General features: G+C 35.3%; 1 protein-coding gene across 4 annotated transcripts in view; it reads right to left on the bottom strand.

Annotated features, from left to right (window-relative positions):
- The window catches only part of LOC124637591 (G-protein coupled receptor Mth2-like), a 36,833-nt gene that overhangs the window by 8,198 nt on the left and 5,772 nt on the right, over positions 1-22,863 (bottom strand). For 2 of the 4 annotated variants that reach the window (XM_047174176.1, XM_047174174.1), the window contains exons 2-7: positions 15,365-15,542; positions 13,374-13,565; positions 8,883-8,961; positions 7,115-7,153; positions 3,386-3,564; positions 1,544-1,715 (exon numbers count right to left, since the gene is read on the bottom strand). In XM_047174176.1, coding sequence (XP_047030132.1) covers positions 1,544-1,715; positions 3,386-3,564; positions 7,115-7,153; positions 8,883-8,961; positions 13,374-13,565; positions 15,365-15,542 — 839 coding nt within the window. Of the gene's footprint in view, positions 1-1,543; positions 1,716-3,385; positions 3,595-7,114; positions 7,154-8,882; positions 8,962-13,373; positions 13,566-15,364; positions 15,543-22,863 lie in introns of all 4 variants that reach the window. The other 2 variants (XM_047174177.1, XM_047174178.1) reach the window with 2 other exon arrangements.

A 22,863-nucleotide genomic window follows, 5' to 3' on the forward strand; every position in this document is an offset into this window, starting at 1 on the left:
CTTCTTAAGCATACAATACGTATAGCTATGGAAACTCACTTTTAAGTAGGTATGCAGTATCAAACGAGTATAATAAATAACTATTAAAAACTCATTTCCAAAAAGAACGGACGAATAGAAACAAAACAAGCAATAAAATGTCGGTTCGTGAATGAAAATTTATCACTGTTCAAAACAGCTGGTAGATGGCTGGTAGTATCTTTTTTAGTGTTTTGCAGCTTGTAATTGTTTGTATTAAAATTAAAGTTGAATGTTGATTGCCTATGACTTTGATACGGCCATTTAAAAATAGATAGCAATCCTCCTTGCAAGAGGACGCAAAGCTTTGTTTCATAGATTTCAAAATGAGGAAATAGTGTTTTTTAAACTTCAAACGGCATGTCGACCGTTCATCATCATAGTCAAAAGGGTATCTAATCTTCTAAACTTATCTAAGTAAAAATATTTCCTTGAGATTTCAACGAATGCACTGCAATTTATAGGCGACATTGTGACTATCCCCTTTCTAGCAGTACCAGCTAGATCGATAGCTGCCTAATGAACATCATTTATTATTTCTATAGCCTACTAATGCGCGCACTTGTGCTGAAAGCCACAACAAAGAAAATTTCATGCTTTCTATTTTTACAATGTAGTTTCAGTTGCCTGTAAACTAAAGAAAATGTTATAAAAAACTGGTATATTTTCCTGAAATTTTAAAAAGTTTTTATCCTTAGTTATATCCGTTTTACCTGCAAACTATAGTGCTTTTGATATCAAGCCCATTATTTACCACATAAATAGGCAATTTATGAGCAACGGTAGGCACTACTTACCGGCTAAAGTTTTGTAAGTATGATAAAAGTTAGAAAGCAATCCCATCTGAAATATTGTCGAGTACGGCCAAGCTCTCGAATTTTTCTTGTAAGTTTATGAGAATTTTTGCTCGTATTTATCTCTATTCGGAAAGCGAATACCTAGAATTAGTTACCCTTTAATATCGTAAACTAGTACCTATGTGTATCGATTGTACATAACATACATTGGTAATAAAATATAATACGTATACATACACCGTAGCTCTAATATCATAAAAGCGTAGTGCCCCATTTGCATTCAATTTAGAAGTTAGGATTAGATTTGCTTCACATTGTAGTTGTGAAACTGTTCTCCCCACAGCTCCTATGCAATCAAACTTGCCTTTGTCCATTTCGTTCCACGCAGAGATAACCTGATAGCTTCTAACTACGTGTAGTGTCTAGTAGTAAGTTTTTACCTGTTTTTTTTTCGTCTTCGTGCATCTAAATCAAATTACTTATGACACATCGAAAGCCAATTTGTAGCTGAAAAGTAGGTATATTTCTCAGCTAATATAACTAACATTACCTTTGAAACTACAAATTAATCCCATTTCACCGACAACCCGACATTTTAATCTGTAAAGGTCATAGCCATAGTGACCATTAAGCCTTAAGTTTAACACTAAAATAAACAAGTTAACTTTACCCAGAAGTAGCAAAGACAAGAGTTACCAAAGTAATAAAGTACAGCGTTAATTAATTACCTCTGTTTATCTTTCTTAAGCTTGTCACTGCGCGAGGACTCGGCGCCTTTCAAGATGGCTGTCTCTTGTCTGATGGAGCGAATGCGGTGGGCAGTCACGGCGAAAAATGTCACGTTGCACACGACTAGCACTAGGACCGGAGTGAAGAAGTACACCAGATCGCTCACCCAGTCTGAAAAAAAAGGTTAAGTGTTCAGTTTTTGTCATGTAAAGAGGTCTTAAGGGTAATCTCGGTATACAATGTAATATAGGACCTATAATGAAGAAAATATGTGAAGAAGTCGTGGTGGCCTAGTGGGCAAAGAACCAACCTCTCGAGTAAGAGGGCGCGGGTTCGATTCCAGGTCAGGCAAGTACCAATGCAACTTTTCTAAGTTTGTATGTACTTTCTAAATGTACCTTAGACACCAATGACTGTGTTTCGGATGGCACGTTAAACTGTAGGTCCCGGTTGTCATTGAACATCCTTGGCAGTCGTTACGGGTAGTCAGAAGCCAGTAAGTCTGACACCAGTCTAATCAAGGGGTATCGGGTTGCCCGGGTAACTGGGTTGAGGAGGTCAGATAGGCAGTCGCTTCTTGTAAAGCACTGGTACTCAGCTGAATCCGGTTAGACTGGAAGCCGACCCCAACATAGTTTGGGAAAAGGCTCGGAGGATGATGAATGAAGAAAATATGTAGAGTAGGGTAAGCTGGCATAATACAATGTAATAGAGCCGTCTTCATTCCATATCCAAAACTTGGTTAAAATAAGAGATTAAAAATTGCCAGTTTGCCTTGCGAGAAGTAGAAAACAAAGCTAATCAACTTCAGTAATGTTCACATTATTGATGAAAACTTAACCGACGTTCAATAACGAGTTCAGGAACTAACAAAAAGATTCGGAACGCCATGATTGATTGGTGTTCAGATGAAATCATTCAAAGAAAAAGTCACAAAGGAACTTTCAACTTTCAAAGTTTTGAAAGAAGAGAACTCAGTGGACTAGATAATGGAATACTTTGGTAATTACCGTCAGCTTTTGTTGGATTCGCAGAATTAATCCAAATCAAGAGACTGACAAAAGAGAAGGTATAACTAACAGACAAAGGAATTTTATAGATCACCGAGATTAGTATGTGCCTATACTTCGTGGTAAAAAACGGGCTGTCAACCATAAACTTAGCATTCTTGATGCAAGAAAAGTTGGTCCCCACATCTACAGCGAGTCCGCACTTTAAACTGTGCTCATAAATAAAACATAAATATTGTGTTAAAGTCGAAAGAGGCCATATTGTGGTTCGTTGTATTTCGAATAAAACCGTTTCACGGGTCTATAGCTCCATTCACACTGACGAACGCTTTGTTGGCTATAAACCATCATATTTTTAATGTGGAACATGAATAATTTTTACACAAATATAAATATTATTTATAGCACTAAAAGAACGACTTTACTGTTCCCGATGTGAATGTCATATACAAAGTGTTCCATTTATAATAAGTAGTTACTTATTTCTTTTGCGGTTACATTGTTTTACGTACCATTTAAAAGAAGACATTGTTCTGAGAAAACATAAATTAGCGTTGAGTCTCGGAAATGGGCGAGTCACGCTATGTTAATGAAAGTTCTTCTATATTCTTAGGTAGGTTTTAAACTACCTACGTTTTAAAACGTATCGTAGGTATCGGGTTATCCAGGTAACTGGGTTGAGGAGGTCAGATAGGCAGTCGCTCCTTGTAAAACACTGGTACTCAGCTGAATCCGATTAGACTGAAAGACGACCCCAACATAGTTGAGAAAAGGCTCAGGAGATGATGACGTTTTAAAAAGTACTTGTCTGGAGGAAAAATGAAGTCTTACCAACAAACCAGCATCGTTTAGTCCCAAAGCCAGGTTTGATGATGTGGTTGGGCAGGTCACTGAACTGCATGGCCGCCGTGAGTCCAGTGAGGACAAGAGGCACTCCCCACGCGTACAGCCCGTACAGAAGGAACCGCCTTCTCTCCCGCCGCTTGTTCGTGCTGCCTCCCCGATAGCCACTGTTATTTTTAACAAAGTTTTTATAAGATCTGCAATTGAAAGGAGGCCGAGGTATTTACCCCAGCAGATTATCGTTGACATGGTGGTAAGTACAAAAAAAATTGGGACAGTTTATGGTAATTTTGTACAGGCGTGTTTTGGCGTAATTACTGTCGGATTTTTTAATTGTAAATGTAGTTTATTCTGTGAATTTTTGTGGGTCAAGGTTTCTTACATAATAACACTAATTATAGCCTAACATTTACAGTCATGCCTGCCCACATTCAGCTCTAAGATTAATGGAAATTATTATTTCAATACCTATTATTTCCACTACATTTGCCTTGAAACTATTAAAGCTATAAATAACATGACCCGAATATAACTGAGGCTCCGTCTTAAATTGAATAGGCCTATGGGATGGATTAAATTCCGTATTGGATATTGTATAAAGTTTCATTTTACGTAGACTACCTTTATGCGTTAAAAATGTTACTTTCCTTTTAAGGGTCTAACCATAAATTGACGAAATAATATCTAGGTATGAAGTTAAATACTAATAAGAAAGTTTATTTAAAACATCTTTTCGAAACATAATTTAATAACACAACAGCTTTCCTACACTAAAGTAAGAAAGTAAGTATAATGTATTTAATGTTTGCTACGAGCACGACGCTCGTAACCGCGGCTACGACTCGTAGCTCTTAAGTTAAAGGTAGCAATAACTTTCTCGTAGCGCGTAGCTGTATCGTAGCAAAGAGTTTATCATTAAATGTCGCGATAGAACAAAAGCACGACACAACTATTCTTAATGCATATTCTACGATATATTATAATACTGGTTAAAACCAGTTTATGGTTTCCTTATTATTTTTCAGCACATTGACGTATTTGCACCGTGATTCATTACAAAAATATACAGGGAAATACAATTAGCACTTTATAACTAACAGGCAACTATGTATTTACAAGTTTCACCTTACCTTTGCGACTGTTGAGCTAAAGTCCCAACTCTTCAATAGGAAGCATTAGAAACATAATTAAAACATGAATACCTATATATCAGTATTATATACAAATGAGTCCAATATTATCATTTCATTTTAATTAATTTATGTTGAAGTCACATCAGATTTTATCGCTACATTTTGTTTTATGGTGAAACGACCTTCGAAGATAATTGAGATAATCCCTAATGCAATGTTAATGTTATATAACACTTTGAAAGTAATCGTGCCGATACGAACTTTTAACACTAAGTACTCTTTAGAGTTTTGTTTTTTAATAAAATAATCATTTGAAGGTAATAATGCCTCTAGCCTCTTTTATTACTTTTTACTTTTAGAAGTGCATTTTTAAATAATTTGTAAACGGTATCTACATTTTTATTTTATATTAGATTAGATACTACTACAAACTCGGGGGCTCACTTATGCGTACAAACAATACTGTAAATTAAAACATTTTAACCATTTAAAATATGTATGAATGAGAAGTGACTCAAACTATTACACGTGGTTGTAATAAACGTTAACCATGTAACAAATATTACGGAAGATCTCAAACTAACTACATAAACACCTTAGAAGTAAGCAAACATATTAACAACAGCGTTAAAAATAACCGTGAACAAGTTCTATATCTAACTACGTACCTACTGCATATTTCTACGTATTTTAAGAGACTACGTCACTACGTGTAATACTCATTCAATTAACGCTATATGAATAAATGATGCTTTAACTACTTAATAAATACGCTACTACATATAAGAAGTAACGTGAATAAAGAAAATGTCAACTTTGCTTCCAAAACAAAGCAAATAAATGAAATAAAAATATAAAATCATAATTCTCGCAGTAAAACTACAAACAGTGTTTTTATCGACCGACCCCAATAAAACACGTCGGTTGCAATATAGGAAAACCGCTGCAACAAAATCTAGGCGACACAACACAAAAAAAAGATTCACCCGCTATTTCATCGGTCACCCACTTCGATTTAAAACATTCCGTATTTATTTAATCAAAGGTCAAACTTTTCGTAGAACATCTCTCTATTCTAGATTTCACCTGGCTAGGAATTCAGCCACAGTTTCGCGGAAGAAAACCTTCAATTTTAAAATAATATGCAACAAAATCTAAATCTTGAACTAGACCAAAATTATACGCAAGTTACCTTGAGATCGCTTCAAAGTGAGATAACTCTCAACACATTCTTTTACTCTCGACAGTTGAACGAAAACCTGGAGCGAATGATTATTTTGTTTTGCATTGAAAAGCGCAATCAATTCTCTTTACCCGTGCCGTTTACGTTTTTTAAAATACTTTTTTCTAAACATACTGAATGCAACAATCTACGTAAAATATAAAAAATCTAATTAGAATGAATGAACTTACTAGCGTAATAAATATCGATGCAATCTACACAAGTTCTACTATATGTTTACTCACTCAGCTGTCTTTACACTTCCTTTATAACTAAGTTGACTGACCTCTACTGAGTAATTGAATGAAAGTATTCGTATGAATCCACCACGCCTGAAATACGAAAACAGAGTTCTGAAAAAGGTACGCAAAGACCAATACATATTAAATTTAACATTGTGATAATTGATTGGTTTTTGAGTAGATATCATACATTATTTAAAAGGTTCGAATTTCAACAATTTGGCAGGCTAATCTTTTCCATAAATGTTTATTATTCCAGAACGAACCGTATATTCTCCTATCTCCAATTAACACGTTGTCACAAATAGCAATTAGTTTCAACAACGTTAATTCCTAATTATCCTGTCCGTTGATAATGCACGGTAATCTAATATTATGTCAGCTGCAAATGAGGCGATACTCGTCGAATGCATAATACCCTCCATATCTCTATAACCGCACCTATCTAACAAATAATAATGTTAAAATGCGTGTTATTGACATGTCGTGTTCGCTTAATAACAACATTGAACTGGCAAGTGTTAACACCGAACGTTAATAACCACGAAATTAAAAAGTACACAGACCACTTCATGCGATATGCTATAAGAAGCTCACTTCAACTACAGGGAATATCTTCTTCGAATCTTTCCCTGTCATATTTCACTAGAATGTATCGTCATATACTTGATGAGCGTGACGCAAGAAAAACAATAATAGAGAATGTCGGCGCCATTTCTTATGATAAACAAAGAGTTTTCGTCTCCAGAGTTCATCTCAGAAGTAACTTGGCGCATTTTGGTTGGGAAAAGGCGAAAGAAACAAGGGCTTAACATAGCACTGAAATTGAAGAATTGTTGAAGGATCTCCTTGAGTTCTTCATAATTTCGAGAAATAAGACCCCTTTATTAAATATTCAATAATTAAAATGAACAAATGTAAAAAAATGGCAGCATTTTAAAAAGTTCAAAAAACATTCAGCGCGAACTTCCATCACAGCAAAACCATAAACAATAAATCTGTGACCTTTTAATCTGTGGTTGAACATAAACGAGCATGATCTAGCATTCACGAGCAGATGCAGCACACGACCATCATGCCATTACAGACATCGACCTGTAAGCTAGGCTTAGGGACCTACAGGTGGCTGCTGCAACCCATCTGACACGGCGTGGCTGATCTGCAATCCAAGGCATACGTCAGTAAGTAGGTAATTAGAGTGTCGAATTAATTTTGAATATCGAATAACTGAAAAAAACGGAATAACGAAACAAAAACCGCTGAGTCGCGAGATGGTGCATTGTGTTGGGTAAATATGCCAATACTGTCGATATCACTTTTAGATATGAAAATTATTTGACTTCAGAGATTTCACGATTGTCAGAGCTTAAATAAATTCTATTCAAAAACCGTTGTGGAGAATTATTTTTCCGCTGGCATTGCCAATTATTTTGCGACATTAAAAATTGAAGTATCTATCAGAAGTATTCGCATTTGGTGTACACAGTCCTTAAATCTGTTATAGCGGGCATATCATCTAGTAACCTTAATACGATGATAATGAAGACCCACTCCACTAGAAGGGGAATAGGACCGTAAAGATTAGCAGTTGTTATCACAAATGTACACATACTTATAGTAATCAGGTTACGGTGTATATTCACATAAAATCGCCAAGTTTATTTGATCGTTATGGTTTCACGATTGAAGTGTTAAACGATTTTTGGTAACCGTACTTAAAACGATGACACTCTTTTAACCCATTCTATTTTATATTTTTATAGGCAGAAAATATAGGGAACCTACGGTTTATATAAAAGGCTCCACCTAAGATGTTATACAAGCGAGCATGTTAAATGAAAATATTGCCATCCTGAATCGACCCCTACGCTCATTCAATTCACGTTGTATTCATTTCCGGAACACTTGGTAATTGATCAATATATCATATGTCACGCGTATCGCATAACAATGATTAATGAAATGTCCAATTACAAGTAAGTTGTTCAGATAATTGAATAACTCTTGAATGAATAGGACAAAACTTCATAATATTACTGAACTTTAACAATTTTCCTGCCTCAAGAATAAAGAGGAAAATAAACACTATTTCGTACCGCAGGAAAGTCCTTATTGTTATTCATAAGGAGCGCTAATTATAAATACTAGTGCCCGCGTGTAGCATGCACGGTTTTTTTATATACCGGTCGTTCATTTGGATCAATAAAAACAACAACTACGAAGGTAAAGTGTCTAGAACAATGCGGCAAAAACATTCTATTTTTACTGTTAAAAATCTAAAAATAAACTGTCTATTTTGATTTGCAAACGCTTTTCGTCTGTCATTCGAAGTACAAATGCTATTTTAGTGCCATCATGATTGAAATGGACATTCTGTTCCTAAATATTTAACTTAGATGCCGACCTAAAATAAACTCACATTATAAAAATAAATCTATCCTAAAAGCAACGATAGTCTATAAAAAACGCTTAAAATAACGATACCATTTCGCGTGGGCGAAACCGTCAAAGGTCCAGCCGCGAAATTGGCTATCTTTTTACAAAGTATTGGTTTCCCACGCGATATGAAACCTCGCTATCCGCTCGCGCGGTCTCAGCGTGGCAGATTTCCGCCAGCGGTTATTATCATGTTGTACATACATACACACATATTCTCCAGCTATCGGTTATATTTGTATAACATGTGTATCCGATAAATGATGAAACTCCTGCTTTGTTTTATCAGATGTTCCATACAACTTCTACGCAAAATCTTGTCGATGAAATATTGAAGACAAAACGTTTCACAAAAGTATTGTTATAAGAAGAATATATCTCCTCTTTATGTAAACGATTTTATATCATCGCTGTAGAGTTATGGAATTTTAAATGATTTCATAGCTATTTACCTGAAAGTCCTCCATATATCGAAACACATGACGTTGAGCCAGAAGAAACTCGTTTGGAATGCGTAGTAAACGATGAACGCTGAAAAATATAAATAAACGTAAAAAAAAACAAATTAAGGAACCACATTGCTGAGAGGAAATAATTCGGCGTCAATACACTAAAGATGAAAGGAAACACAACAAACGATAACCATGCTACAGGTATTAAAAGATAATAAACAAAAGGTGTGAGAATCCCTTTAATTGAAATGTGGGTCAGCTATCGAGCTTCTCGGAATATATTGACGCGACATTCGTGAGTTTGAGGAGAAAAACAAATACTTAGTTTAAATATTGCAACATCAAATCTTTTTGATCTAACTGGAGCAAAGGCAAGGTGACTTTATGAAAAGTACCTACATAGATCTCTTACTTATTTAACTGCTCTTACTTATTTCACTGCCTATAGAGGCTCACGTATTTTCATTGAATTGCATGTACCCATTTACCTCTGGAGCCAATTTGTGTAGGTGGATACGCCTTCTATGTTTAGTGAAAGACACCCACTCACCCAACACACAAGAATTCCTAATGTGCGCCAGAGAACAATTCCCTTTTGATCAAGCCCTTGAGTCGTTAATCAGGTGCAATAGTTAATTATGCTGATGTTCTTTTGTTCAGACGTATTTAGATTCCACGAGCTGGTTCAAAACATTTGAGCGACTACAAAGAGTAATCCCGATTCAGAAAACCGTATTTCGCAATTTTGTAGCCAGCACTTTCACAAAAACATAGACTAGAATTTTGTGGATCGTCTACGCTAGTAACACATGCACCAGGCAACAAAACTAATAGCTTTCACAAATTGCATTGGAAGTGAACCATCTGGCTGGCTGACATCAATGTTTTTTTTCTTTCGTTCGAAAATCAAATAAGAGATATTGTGTGGATTTGTAGCAGTTACGAGGAAATGGTAGGCGGTTGAAATGTTCGTGTCGATTCCGCGGGCGATATGGCTCGTAAATATACGATAAGTATTGGGTATGAGTTTTACTGGCTTATTCCTAGATTTTTGAACAATGCCTCACATTATTTTGAGCTAAAACTGGTTTATTAAATAAAGGATTGATATAAAACCTATTCTTAGTTATTGTTTGTCTGAAATCAGTGACCTTTGAAACCTACGTCATACAACTAACTCTAGTCTATCGAGAAATAATTTGCCTGAAACCAATCGAATAAAACAACCACAAATGACGAAGCTACTTCTCAGAAGTTTATTAATAGCTTTATCATTAAAAATGCGTAGGTATTGCGAAATATTCAATGAAAATAATATATTTTAATTAAAATTTCCGGCCAGTCATTTGGGCTGGCAGGAAGATAGGATTGAATCTGACTCATAAGTTCAGCAGTCTTGTTTGGTTTTACAAAGCATGTGGTACAGTCATCATTAGATTTGGAAATTGCGAGTTTTTTTTTTAAAAAAAAAAAGCGACAGCGAGTTTTTTTGGGCATAGACTGCGTCTATTCTATTCGATATCCAAAACACAATTAATTAGTAGATATGGATAAATAATTATCTCCAGAAATAAATGCTCGTTCAATCGTTAGAAATATATAATAAATGAACTATTTCAGAGGGAAGATTAATTATTTTTGTATGCCCGTGTTCCTTGTCAAAATAAATATTGCACTGTTTGTTCGAGAGCTAATTTGATTAATTTTCGACTTCCCAGCCAAAACGTAATAAATTATCAAATGAAGTCGTTTGCCAAATGTCTACCAATTGACAAATGCGAACCTATTCAGATTCAAACTCTGGAAAGTTACATAAAACGCCATAACCAGTTACTATAACAAAACATGTAAAAATTTTAACAAAGTTTGTTGAAAAACTCAAAAATAGCTTTAAAAATTGTTTGTTTCTGGCAGAAAGAGAATTTAACAAACTAAACACACGACTCATTCTCACAGAGAACCGGGTTTCGTTCCCATGCCCATAAGACAAGTAATCTACGACTACACCTACACTGTTCCTTGTCTCCTAAAAACTAGGTGTGTTACATCATTAAGATGAAATAAGATCACATTCTGAAGTGGTTGCGATCAATTGACTGGGTCACGTTGGTTTGTTAACCTCCTGTAGAGTGCGAATCGTGAACACCAGTGCCGTAGGCGGCGTGTCTCGTCGGAGACAAGATAAATTACATTTAAACAAATTATTATGTCAGGAGTAGCACAATCGGTAGTCAGAACTTTGAGAAAATTTATGTAATATCGCTTTTCAGTTCAGAAGCTTATCTTATCTCTCACCACGTATTTCTATCTAAAGAGGTATTTTTTTTTTGTTTAAGGTTTATTTAAATTGGAGGCTCTTTTAGTTGGATTGCCAGGTTTTCTTATACATATTTTTTTCACGGATATAGCAGGATTGAAACTTTGAATTTCTACAAAGCCAAAGCGATCACATTTGTTTAGGGAAGAATAATGTAAGTAGTGTGACGCAATAAGACTATCTTCGCAAATTGGCAAATTGTGAAGGAAATCAGAATATTTACGTTCCTATAAACCTTTCTTCAAAACCTTACTTCACGAACCGTTTAGGATTCAGAGCTGGAACACACCCAAAGAAATTAATGAAAATGGCATGAATTTTCATAAGTTTGTTCCGTCCCTCTCCTGGGATTGGCCTAATATTCACAGCAGTTATTTGTGTTCAGGAGTGCACGAAAATTTAATTAGGCTCAAACTTAATTTAGCTTTTGAATAAAATTATTCAAATTAACAAACTTTTACTTAGTCATAAAATAAATGATATTATTAATAATGGCTGAACGTGCTATTTCCGTGTGCACGAACTAATGTATTCACATACCCAGCATAGCTAGACTCGCGACGAAATGTGGGACGATATGGAAATGGCCGAATTCTGCTTGTGACAACGTTGACATCTGACATTATTCTTTTCAACAACAGCCACTATTATGAGTCAAGTTATGGTGGCGGGTAAACATGTTTTTTAATTACATTAACAGGTACAATATCAGTGCTAATACACTTCGGTTAATTACGTCTATTGCTAACAATGCAGGGTGTGGTGGTCCGTAATTATTCAGGAAATTAGCCGTGATATGTAGTACGCTGTGAAAGTAAGACGGATTGTTTACTGACTCTACGCTAGATAAGTAGCTACTTATCACTGATTAGTTGCTTGCTGTACTACTAATGAGGGCCATTAGTGACAAGAAGGACAACGGATAGTGCCCTAAATTAGGTCAGTTGTTGTTTTGTTTAAATATTTGGGTCATTCTAATGTTTAGAAATTAAGGTTATGGAATAGCACTTAGTTTTTCTATTTTGACTTTTTAATTAATACTTAATTTTAAATAAAATCGAGCAATTTTTCAAGGCATGTACCTAACCTAAATCTATTTTAATATAATTCAATTATTTTGCATTAATCACTAACTAGTTTTGAAGTTACCATTACTTATTGCCAGTTTGCCACTTTAAGATAGCGCCCAGCGGACACTTCTAATCTGCCAAATGAAATAAGGGCAGGCTTAACTATACACTCAAAGTTACGCAGATTTAATCAAATATTTTATGAGCAGGCGATAAAATCAGGAATGAGAATGGCCGTTGTAGTATTTAACCCAATATCGTGTAATTCCTTGAATAATCATAAGACCGATATTATATCGATTTACATTTAAGACTTTAGCCTACAGGGATTTGACTAAAACCACGGACGACGGAAAGATAAGCCAAAAACCAAACTGTACCTATTAAACAGAGGCCATGCTTTTGCACACGCTAGCCACAAAACATATCTGGAGTAGAAACCACATGACGATGAAAACTAACATAAAAATCGATGCAGCCAACAATTCACAATGGAATTGGCGCCATTATTAAAGCATCGATAAAACTGACCATAAGCCTACACGATTCTATCAAATCGAAATGAGTTCTGGATAATAGCTTCAGTTCTCGATTTCGATTAATGGAACATTCGATATTATTGGAATATTGAGTCGAAAAGTTAATGTAGAATTTGTGGCCAGGAAATAAGTGTGTATAGCTAGTTAGGGCTGTTTATAGAGTTCTCCAATTCGCTAGGGAGTATAAAATAGACGGAGTCAATTTAAAGACGAAAGTGTAGGGACTGAATTGGTATGAAACATGCCGTGAGGGGTACATAAGTATCGATTTAAAGTTGTTATTCCTTTATGATATGGACGATGTGTAATTGAGCATGCACCAGACGCGCGTGTTTGTTTTTTGAGTCATACTTTGTAACACGCCACAATATCAGGTGACTTAAAACCTAGCTTTGAGTATTTTTAAAGGCTTAGAAGCAGAAGAATAAAACTTTCTTAGTTATGTTTCTGGCGTCAGCCATCATTATCCACAGGTATCAAGACGATGCCTCGAGCTATTAAACAGCAATATTTTCCCCGAAGTATTTAAAGAAGAAACAAGAACCGAAGTTTACCGCAAACTTACCAACAACTAAGCAGCCTGTCATGGCGACGCCTACTCTGCCAACATGGAGCTTGAGATAAGCCAGGAACGGGTAGGCCACGATGAGACCGCCGCAGTACGCCATCAGACACATGCCGTGCAGGTTCCGCAGCTCAGGAATAAATGCATAGATCAGGAATGTAGCCAGCAGAAACGGCACTGACAGGATTAAACCTGGAACAAAAATGATTGTTAAATTTTTCTAATCAAGTACTTATTCTGGGAAACTTTCTACTTTATGCTTTTGGTTGATAGAATTGAATTCAGAACTAAGTAATCAGTAACAGTTAATACCTACATATATGGCTCTTTTCAAATTACGTCTCTAATCCAATAAATATAATATGAATCCTGAAAAATCAAATTCCTAATGTATGTGTGTATAGTTTATGCACAGATTACTATAATAGTTACTACGTAACATGTGCAGGCGCACGACACACGTCAGTGCATCTGCGACGACTGTATCTTTCAGAATCGAAAACTATTTTAGTTATTTGCAGTAATGAACTTGTCGTTTTGTACGCTATGAACGCGTGGAATACGACTAGCCTATAATAACTTTTACAGCCATACAAAATCGTTGGCAAACGTACGCAACGCATGAGAGACGCTGTTTTATCGCCTATTAATTCAAAAGCAGTCCCACAAGAAATAATCTGGGTATTAGATTTAATGTTACTAGTAATTATTCTTATTAATGAAATGGCTCGTCCAACAAAAATTAGTCCTATGGTCCGTTCTGTGGAAAATTACGAGTTTGTGATAATTTTTCGATGATGAATTAAGTACCTATGTAGGTACACGTAGTTAGTCTTAGTTCAATTAAACAATTTAATGTTTATCCGCATTAGAGTGGTGACGGGGGTTATTACCGACTGCGCTTACGCAATGCAATGCACCTGACACCTATCACGTCAACGTATATCGAGCTTGTTACTAGGGATATTTTGCGACATTTCATTTCGAAGGAATAAAATGCAGTAAAAGGTTAAGATTAAGAGTGAACTGAGCAAAATGTGCCATTCCATCTATTCAGTAGGTTTGCACATCTACTCTACTGTGTGAGAAATAGACAACGATCTATCTTCGATGCCATGAAAAACCAATTCGTTCGGAGATTCCTTTGTTCCACGAAAGTTTTAACTTTTATTTGCTGAAAATAAACTTCAGTTTTCCGTGTCATTTTTGCACTTGCTATCATGTGTTACTGCAACAGTTAAGTGTAGTGCAGTATAATAAGCTATTTTACAAATTATGTTGTTAAGCATAAGTAAAAGTAAGCACAAACGTTAAAACCTGTCTTTCACCTTTAAGTGGTATTACCTAACGACCGTCCATTATGTCACGTTTAGCGGTACACACTTTTAAAAGTGATCGATCAATATTCATGGACGAAACTTTAGTGGCCGTTAAGTGTGCCCAAGTATGTACTTACACGCTTAATTAAGGGCACAGTTAGCCTATCCCATCGCTCGTAAAAGATATCCTATTGCCCTGTAGTATCAACAACGTGTTGTTTTGACGAGGAAACTAACGCTCGTTTAAAAATGAAACGACCTATAAACTTGGAAATTGGAAGTAATTAACCGGTATTTACGACGTTTTGTTCCAAGACATCGTGAAGGAAATATTGGTAGTTTGGGCTCGTCTTCTAATGAGGTTGTCAGTGTAAGATTAATGTGCTGTCATCGCCCATGATTATAGCGTAACACCTGTACCTACTTGTTTGAGTTGTTCGCCTCTCCTACCAGTTAAGTAGATACATAGAAAGTGAGCACATTTAAGTAGATACATAGAAAGGATATAGAACTTGGTAGGTGAAACTAAAATTATGAAATATTCTAATCAAAACTCTCATTGGTTTCTCTGAGAAAACGGAATTCCGCCGTGGCAACACAACTTATACGGCAAAAAACTTTGTAAGGAATATTATCCTAAACAACATACAAGAAGTTTGAAAGGAGTCTTACCAACAGCATACGCAGTGTAGAGAACAGGACTGTCATCCGTGACCACATCTTCAAAACAGACGCCGGCTACCAGCCGGCCAGCTTCGGAACTGTTCTCGTTGAAATACATTTCCACGCAATAGGAGCCGGGGTCATGCCATATTGGTCCTCCTGTAGATACCTCGAACAGTGTGCCATTCTAAACAAAAAGAAAAATTAATTACTAACATTCTACATTTTTCAAAGGGGTCATCTAAGGTGTTGGTCGTCTCGATCAGCCTACATTTTGTTGACTAAGTCTAGCAGTTTTTGGCTTGGATTTGAATTTAATAGTTTCTATGATGGGGTTCCAAGCAGGTGGAACTATAAGTGTGCCCGTGACCATGGATGCTACATCCTTTACACTTTACAAAGTGTAAAGGATCAGAAATGTCGGAATTAAATACCGCGATAAAATCCATAAAAGTAGCCTAAGGTTCTCAAAATGTTGATAGGGTTAAGAAAAAAAGTAGCAATTCTTAGCGATAAGTATAGCGCTGCGCTTTATGGATTTTGAATGAGAAACTGAATAGATTCCCTGCACTGGTTTGCATCTGCAAGATTTGTTGCGCTACCAACATGTAGGCAGCAAGCAGCCTGAAACTTTTATTACTTTCTCAAGTTTGGGTTGCAGATTAAGTTAAAATTTTTGCTACAACAATTCATACACCTTACATACCTTGGTGGTAAAGGCGGTTTTACTGTATTTATTATTCAGGCTCATACAAACTGTTCTGATTTATGGGCGCTCCCAATATGTTTCCTGCTCGGACACAATTCAAAATTATTGGATCTGTATTGATCGTGTGGAAATGCCCTTATCGCAGAACATTTATGTTTAACGAGGTTTGATATATTAAGTTCAACGAGGTTATATACCACGATACAGGCCGTTAGGCCGTTCCGTCTATGACGTATTTTAATGTCAAAATATTTGAATTTTTAAAAATAAACACCATTTAGTTCTACATTTGGATCATAGATGGAGCTGTACAATTTTTCCAGAAGAAGAAACAGTAACGGTCTTCGAAAGTATCCCGTAGCAGTGAAAGTGAATAGTGGCGTTGTTAAAGTGATAGTTGTGACTATACTGAGTGGGGAATAAACGGATCGTTTTATTCTCAACCCCTGAACCCTGAAGCCCAGAGTTTAACATTTTATGAGGCCTTTTAATTACATTTCATTTAACGGATTATTGTTTAATTGTTGTTTAGTTATTCGAGGCGCTTTTTATTACTATAATAACACTGAAAGCTGAAACCATTAATTACATTATGCCATTTGATGTCGTGATATGATATATCGTGTAGGTATATTTTGTGTGTAATTGAAATTAATGGCGTGTCGTTAGGGGACGGTCAGCTATGATTAAAATTACGCAAAACTGTTTTTGTTGCTATACCACTGTCAGTTTGGTTTCATTATTATAAAAGTCTGTATGATAATATTCCGTGGTAGATGGGCCTAATGAAATATTTTAATAATGCACAAAATATGTGTAACATTTATTTTTGTATTTTGAACCGTGTCTGAGCTGTAATCGGGATTTTAGCTTAGCTTTAAACCTAGTAGGAATACGAATACCCTGAGGCTAACAGTAACTAATTACACAGAAGATACTTGGTAAAAAAAGACAATAAAAAGAAGAAAATCATTTAAAACCTGGAGCACATTACGCTACCGATTCCAACGAATTCTTAGTATCGTCGTAGAACGAACAAAACGCTTATCGTTGAAGCTTATGCTCAGATTTACGAGCAGCGTTTTGTTTCTATCACATGCATACCACAGACATCTAAGAAATAGATGTGGACATGCAAAGTGAAAATGTTTTAGAGCTTATATTAAATCAACGTCTGTGGTTGGATTATATCGGAACACGGATATATGAGCACAGATTATCTTGGGACTTCCCGATTAATTGACTCGCTTGTCAATATCTATGGTTTACGAGGCATTTCACGATTAATGATAGCATCGTGTATCGGACTTCGGCCTCGTGCAAACTTCAATGTACAATTTATTACGTTATTACTATAGTAGTGACGATGATAATAGAGTACTTAGGTAATAATTTTCTGACAGATTTTCACAGATTACATATATTTCAATTTAAAAACCGTCTTTGTCAAAATGTCTTTTTTCAGAAATAAAATATTAGTCATAAATTCAAAGCAGTCTAACACAAAATGAAAGCGCCGGTGTATTTCAGGGGGTTCAAATGAATTTGTATTCATCGATCGAGCGATCAGTCATATACTTGCTTATATCCATTTCCCATGTTTGATCGAGTAACGTATTGAAGTGAATAAACCTGTATTCATTTATTCGACTGACATTATCTTCAACAGAAGAATTCCGAGACTTAGATCTAGATCTTATGATTTCAAGGAATAATGTTAGCAGATGCTGCAGAAATACCTCGTTTAGAAAGCAATGCACGTCATTGGTACAGTTATTACTTACTAACAAAACGTAGGTACTGAATGCATCTTTTACCTACCCCAATTAAGATCATGTACCTGTTTTTTTTTTAAGTCGTGTTTAATCTTGTCTTATTCTACTTTAAAACTTTCTTAAAATTAAATATTTACGAATAGCATTTTTTTATTATAAACTACAGAGATAAAAGCAATAACGCTGTGTCATAAAATTAAACTGCAGTATGGAAGTTTATTATAGAGCCCCGAAGGACCCGTACAATAAGAAACGTGAAAGTTTAAATACTGCAGTAGATTTTATTATACGCAGGTAACAACCAAGCTAACCTTTTGTTGATGGCATGCCTGAAATTCACATGGAATTCTGCCATTACATGACTAAACCTTGATTATTTTGCGACTGCAGTCATGTTTTAATTCGTGTTTAACGCGCAATTACGAAATATTAACATGGTTTTATGTTCATACTTAAAATTTGTACCTAGTCATCAAAAATCTTAGTGCATAAACGATATTTTCCATTCAGCAGTTGAAACGGTTCTGAAAAAATAATTGCCTAAATAAATTGTCATCTTTTTTTAACAAGTTTTTTTGACTTACAATCTCGTTTTTTTTTGACAACTCATTTCAATTTCAATGCGTATGAAATAATGTCAATAAAGAATGGAAAAATCACGAAAAGCTTTTGGAAAATAAGTGATAACGTTTTAACTTTGTAGAGACGATAAAATTTATGGTTTTTCGGTCCTCGTGCTATTAAAAAAAGGAACATATTGTTACAAACAATTGTAAAAAATATTTTATGTTAGCAGGAAATTAATTCTCTTCACGCCAGGCGGCACATAGGCATGTATTAAATAAAGCATAAATTAATGAAAGCTTGCATTGTGTTAGCTATTTAAAGCTAAATCAGCTGGCAGGAGCTGGATGCGAGAAGCCGAAAATCGATCTCAGTGGCGTGCACTTGGAGAGGCCTATGTCCAGCAGTGGACTGCGATAGGCTGATGATGATGATGATGATGATGACGTTTATTTTAAAGGTTGGATTTAGGGTTACGATGAATTATAGGTACTTCAGTAAGTAGTTTATACATATAGAAACTTGATTGTTATTTCCATTTGCTTTTTCAGTGAAAGGATATAGTGTATATGTATACCCAAGCAGTTAAGTATGTAGACAGAATTATATCGACATTGCTGTCTTTTAGAACAATAAATACCCACTAGAAATATGCAATGTGGGTAAATATTACGTCTTTATAGGTGGCATGAAAAACACAAAGATCATTTTTCCCTTAGTACAAAAATAGCCATCCTAATATTATTTCTAGGATACCTATTATAATATTTAAGGGCCCACACACAAGTCACCCACTTATCTCAGATGTAGACTATGATTTATGAAATAGGTACTTAGGAATGTTATTAAAAATGTCTGTGGAGACGAATATTAATAAAACGAAGGCGATTGGGTAGGTTTCTGAAGATTTCATTGGAAAAGTATAAGATATCTCCCATCATTTCTGAGTCACATCATACCATACATTTTCTTTTGATTCAATCAACAAAATAAAATAGAAAACCTCGATATCTGCCAAAATAATCAAACCACTCTCAAAAAGCTCCAAATGGTTTTATTTTCATGATTCAAGGGCTTCAAGATTTTAATCGATGCTGCCCCATCGATATTGTTAACATCACTGCTAAAAATAGCCATAAACAATAGAGATCGTACTGATACGTTTATTACGTTCTAGAGTGAAAAATAATAAACATCGTGAGAATCCATAACGTATTTGTTGCAACAGGTACTTATGTTCAGTATTTATAGCATAAGTTTCCGCAAAACCCAGGACTCTTTTACACATCGTTGAATTTAAATTATCATCATCATCATCTCAGCCATAGGACGTCCACTGCTGAACATAGGCCTCCCCCTTTGATCTCCACAGATACCTGTTGGAAGCGACCTGCATCCAGCGTCTTCCGGCGACCTTTATAAAGTCGTCTGTCCACCTCGTTGGTGGACGACCTAGGACCTACGCTGCGCTTGCTAGTCCGTGGTCTCCACTCCAGCACTTTTCGGCCCGAATTTAAATTATTCTCGCACCCATAATTTACTTACCTTATTAGGTTCTTTTTACCCAACATTTTTACTTAATATATTAGAAACAACGCGAAAAGCTTTCACATTAATTTCTTTAAATATTTACTGCGTAATAATTTAATATACGCCCTACACGCCGTTATAGCCTAAGCATAGACAATTTTTAAAGGAAAAATGTGTTATCACATTTTTTTTCGTGTTACGATACCTAGAGGTATGAACATGTCATGCTTTTTCATAAATGATAAATTACTTGTACATATGTAGCATATTATGAAAAAAGTCGTGGTGGCCTAGTGGGTAAAAGGACCAACCTCTCAAGTATGAGGGCGCGGGTTCGATCCCAGGTCAGGCAAGTACCAATGCAACTTTTCTAAGTTTGTATGTACTTTCTAAGTATATCTTAGACACCATTGGCTGTGTTTCGGATGGCACGTTAAACTGTAGGTCCCGGCTGTTATTGAACATCCTTGGCAGTCGTTACGGGTAGTCAGAAGCCAGTAAGTCTGACACCAGTCTAACCAAGGGGTATCGGGTTGCCCAGGTAACTGGGTTGAGGAGGTCAGATAGGCAGTCGCTTCTTGTAAAGCACTGGTACTCAGCTGAATCCGGTTAGACTGGAAGCCGACCCCAACATGATTGGGAAAAAGGCTCGGAGGATGAGGATGATGATGTAGCATATTATGAGCCACACGTGAGGCAAAAAAGGTAAAATGTTTCTTATACTTTGTTGGGTGGATGTGGTGTGTGACAGCCGTTAAAAGGAGAAAAAGATAAGAATACGTAAATGAATAGGCCTTTGTTCAATTGGCGACTGGCCACTCGTTTCAAGTGATATTCGAATTACTTACAGCTCAACTTATTTCAGACGATATTGCGTACAGACAGAGCGTTTGCATAAATGTACTTCTACATTTAATTAATTATTTTATGTTCATAGTGCAGTTTTCTAAAATAATCTTTTCGAGACTTGTTTATTAGGTAAGTTTTTTTTAATGCAAAAAATTATAATAAGAATAAAGAAACTATGAAACCTAAGAATCCTAAGCATAGTGCAGTTTTCTAAAATAATCTTTTCGAGAATTGTTTATTAGGTAAGTTTTTTTTAATGCAAAAAATTATAATAAGAATAAAGAAACTATGAAACCTAAGAAGCCTAAGTTTGTCTTCTTTATAAAAAAATGATGTAGTGATCTTTTAATTTGTGTAACCTAGATTACTAATAGTGTCAATCACTGCCTGCTGTGTAGAAGACCTTCGGAAACGGAACATTCTCACGGTATAAAGGCTACACAAGCCACTTGTAACAACAAACACTATTACACTACATATTTTATAAAAACATCGCCCTTAAAACGTTTACGTTACATACTCTAGTTACGTAAGAACACGCTTTGTGAAAATTTGGCTCATTTCAAGTAAATATTTTGTCGGGAACAAAGAGACTGCAAAATATAACAGAAATAATTCGTTAACAAGAATTGTTTGGAAAATACCACATTTACGGTCCAATATTTTCATAATTTATTGTGGTTTTCGGCTTTACACAAACGTATTTAATTTGTGTTGCATGCACGATTTCAGCAAAGTACATTTTAAATTTCAAAGGAAACATTGTATGCTAGTCTGATTCACAGCCCATTTCCACCATTGTTAACTAAATTCTGACGAATAAAAGGCTATATTTTAAATATAAGTTCATATTAAGTGCTTAAGTACCTATACAAGGTGTTGATTTGCATTTGTGCCATACTTCAGGAGGAGGACATAAAATACGTAAATAATCGATTGGAAATACAGTAGACGGGAAATAGCTAATATGCACTGTTTTTTTTGTCATTGTAATGTCGTAGTATTTCAGAAGTAATCCAATTTTATGAATGAAATTAATGAATAATCGTTGCGTATGCTTTGTGTTCGCGTTTGTGTGAGGGAGCAGCACGGTTTTGAGGCCAGTAACATACGCGCCGAGTTTGAAAACGGGTAAGTGACATTGACGAATTTCCGAAAAAAAATTAAAATCAAAAATTTTCGCACCAATTTTTTTGTTGATTTGGGTTGAGAATCATTAGTATAATCATGTCCTTGACTATGGCACGCATGCAAATCAACAGCTTGTATATGAAATGGCAATTGTGTTAAGTACATACCGATCCAGAGGAATTAAATGATCTTACCAATTTTTCGTAATACATACGGAGACCATATTCTTTATATTCAGCATGCAGATATTAACGAACAAAAAAAGTAGAAAATGAACAGTTTCGCTGAAGCATATTAAGCGTATTCCTTAGAGGATGTTTGGTGAATGAATTTTGTTGGAACTAGTTTTCATGTTAACTGTTATCTATCCGCTGTAATAATACTTTGTTAGGTCAAGGTCTTAATCTACACGAAATAAAATAATGTAGTAATACTAAGCATCTATCTATGACATAAATTATGTCCGCTATTAAGTTAGTTGCGTCCTCCAAAGGAATTCTTATTTTGAATTATGTAGGTAAGTAAGTAGGTTCATACAACTAATTTGGGAATACTTAATCTTTTAATACATTCTAGTATCTTTGAATGTTTACTTAGAAACGGCTAAACATGAAGTTTGCATATACATACTTAGGTACATAGTTGTTGCAAGCTTTGTAAAATGGAGAAGAGTGCTTTATTCTGAAATATATTTGTCATATTTGCTGTTGGGACACTCCGTCTGTAGAATGATCCCACTGAGATCAGCTCGTGAACAATGATTTATTATCCTTTTTATGTAAGTACAGGCTTTCACTATCATATAAAGTGTATAAAATGAGGTTGTAAGTTATAAGAAAAATTTTTGGCTATCAGCCAAAAATTTTTCTTCTTTTTAGAGCGTTGATATAAAACCTTAAAAAGATTTGTTTTTAATTTTATATCTACTAGCTTTAGCTTGAAAAATTGTA

Source organism: Helicoverpa zea, chromosome 16 (genome assembly GCF_022581195.2).
Source record: "Helicoverpa zea isolate HzStark_Cry1AcR chromosome 16, ilHelZeax1.1, whole genome shotgun sequence".
Lineage (NCBI taxonomy): Eukaryota > Metazoa > Arthropoda > Insecta > Lepidoptera > Noctuidae > Helicoverpa > Helicoverpa zea.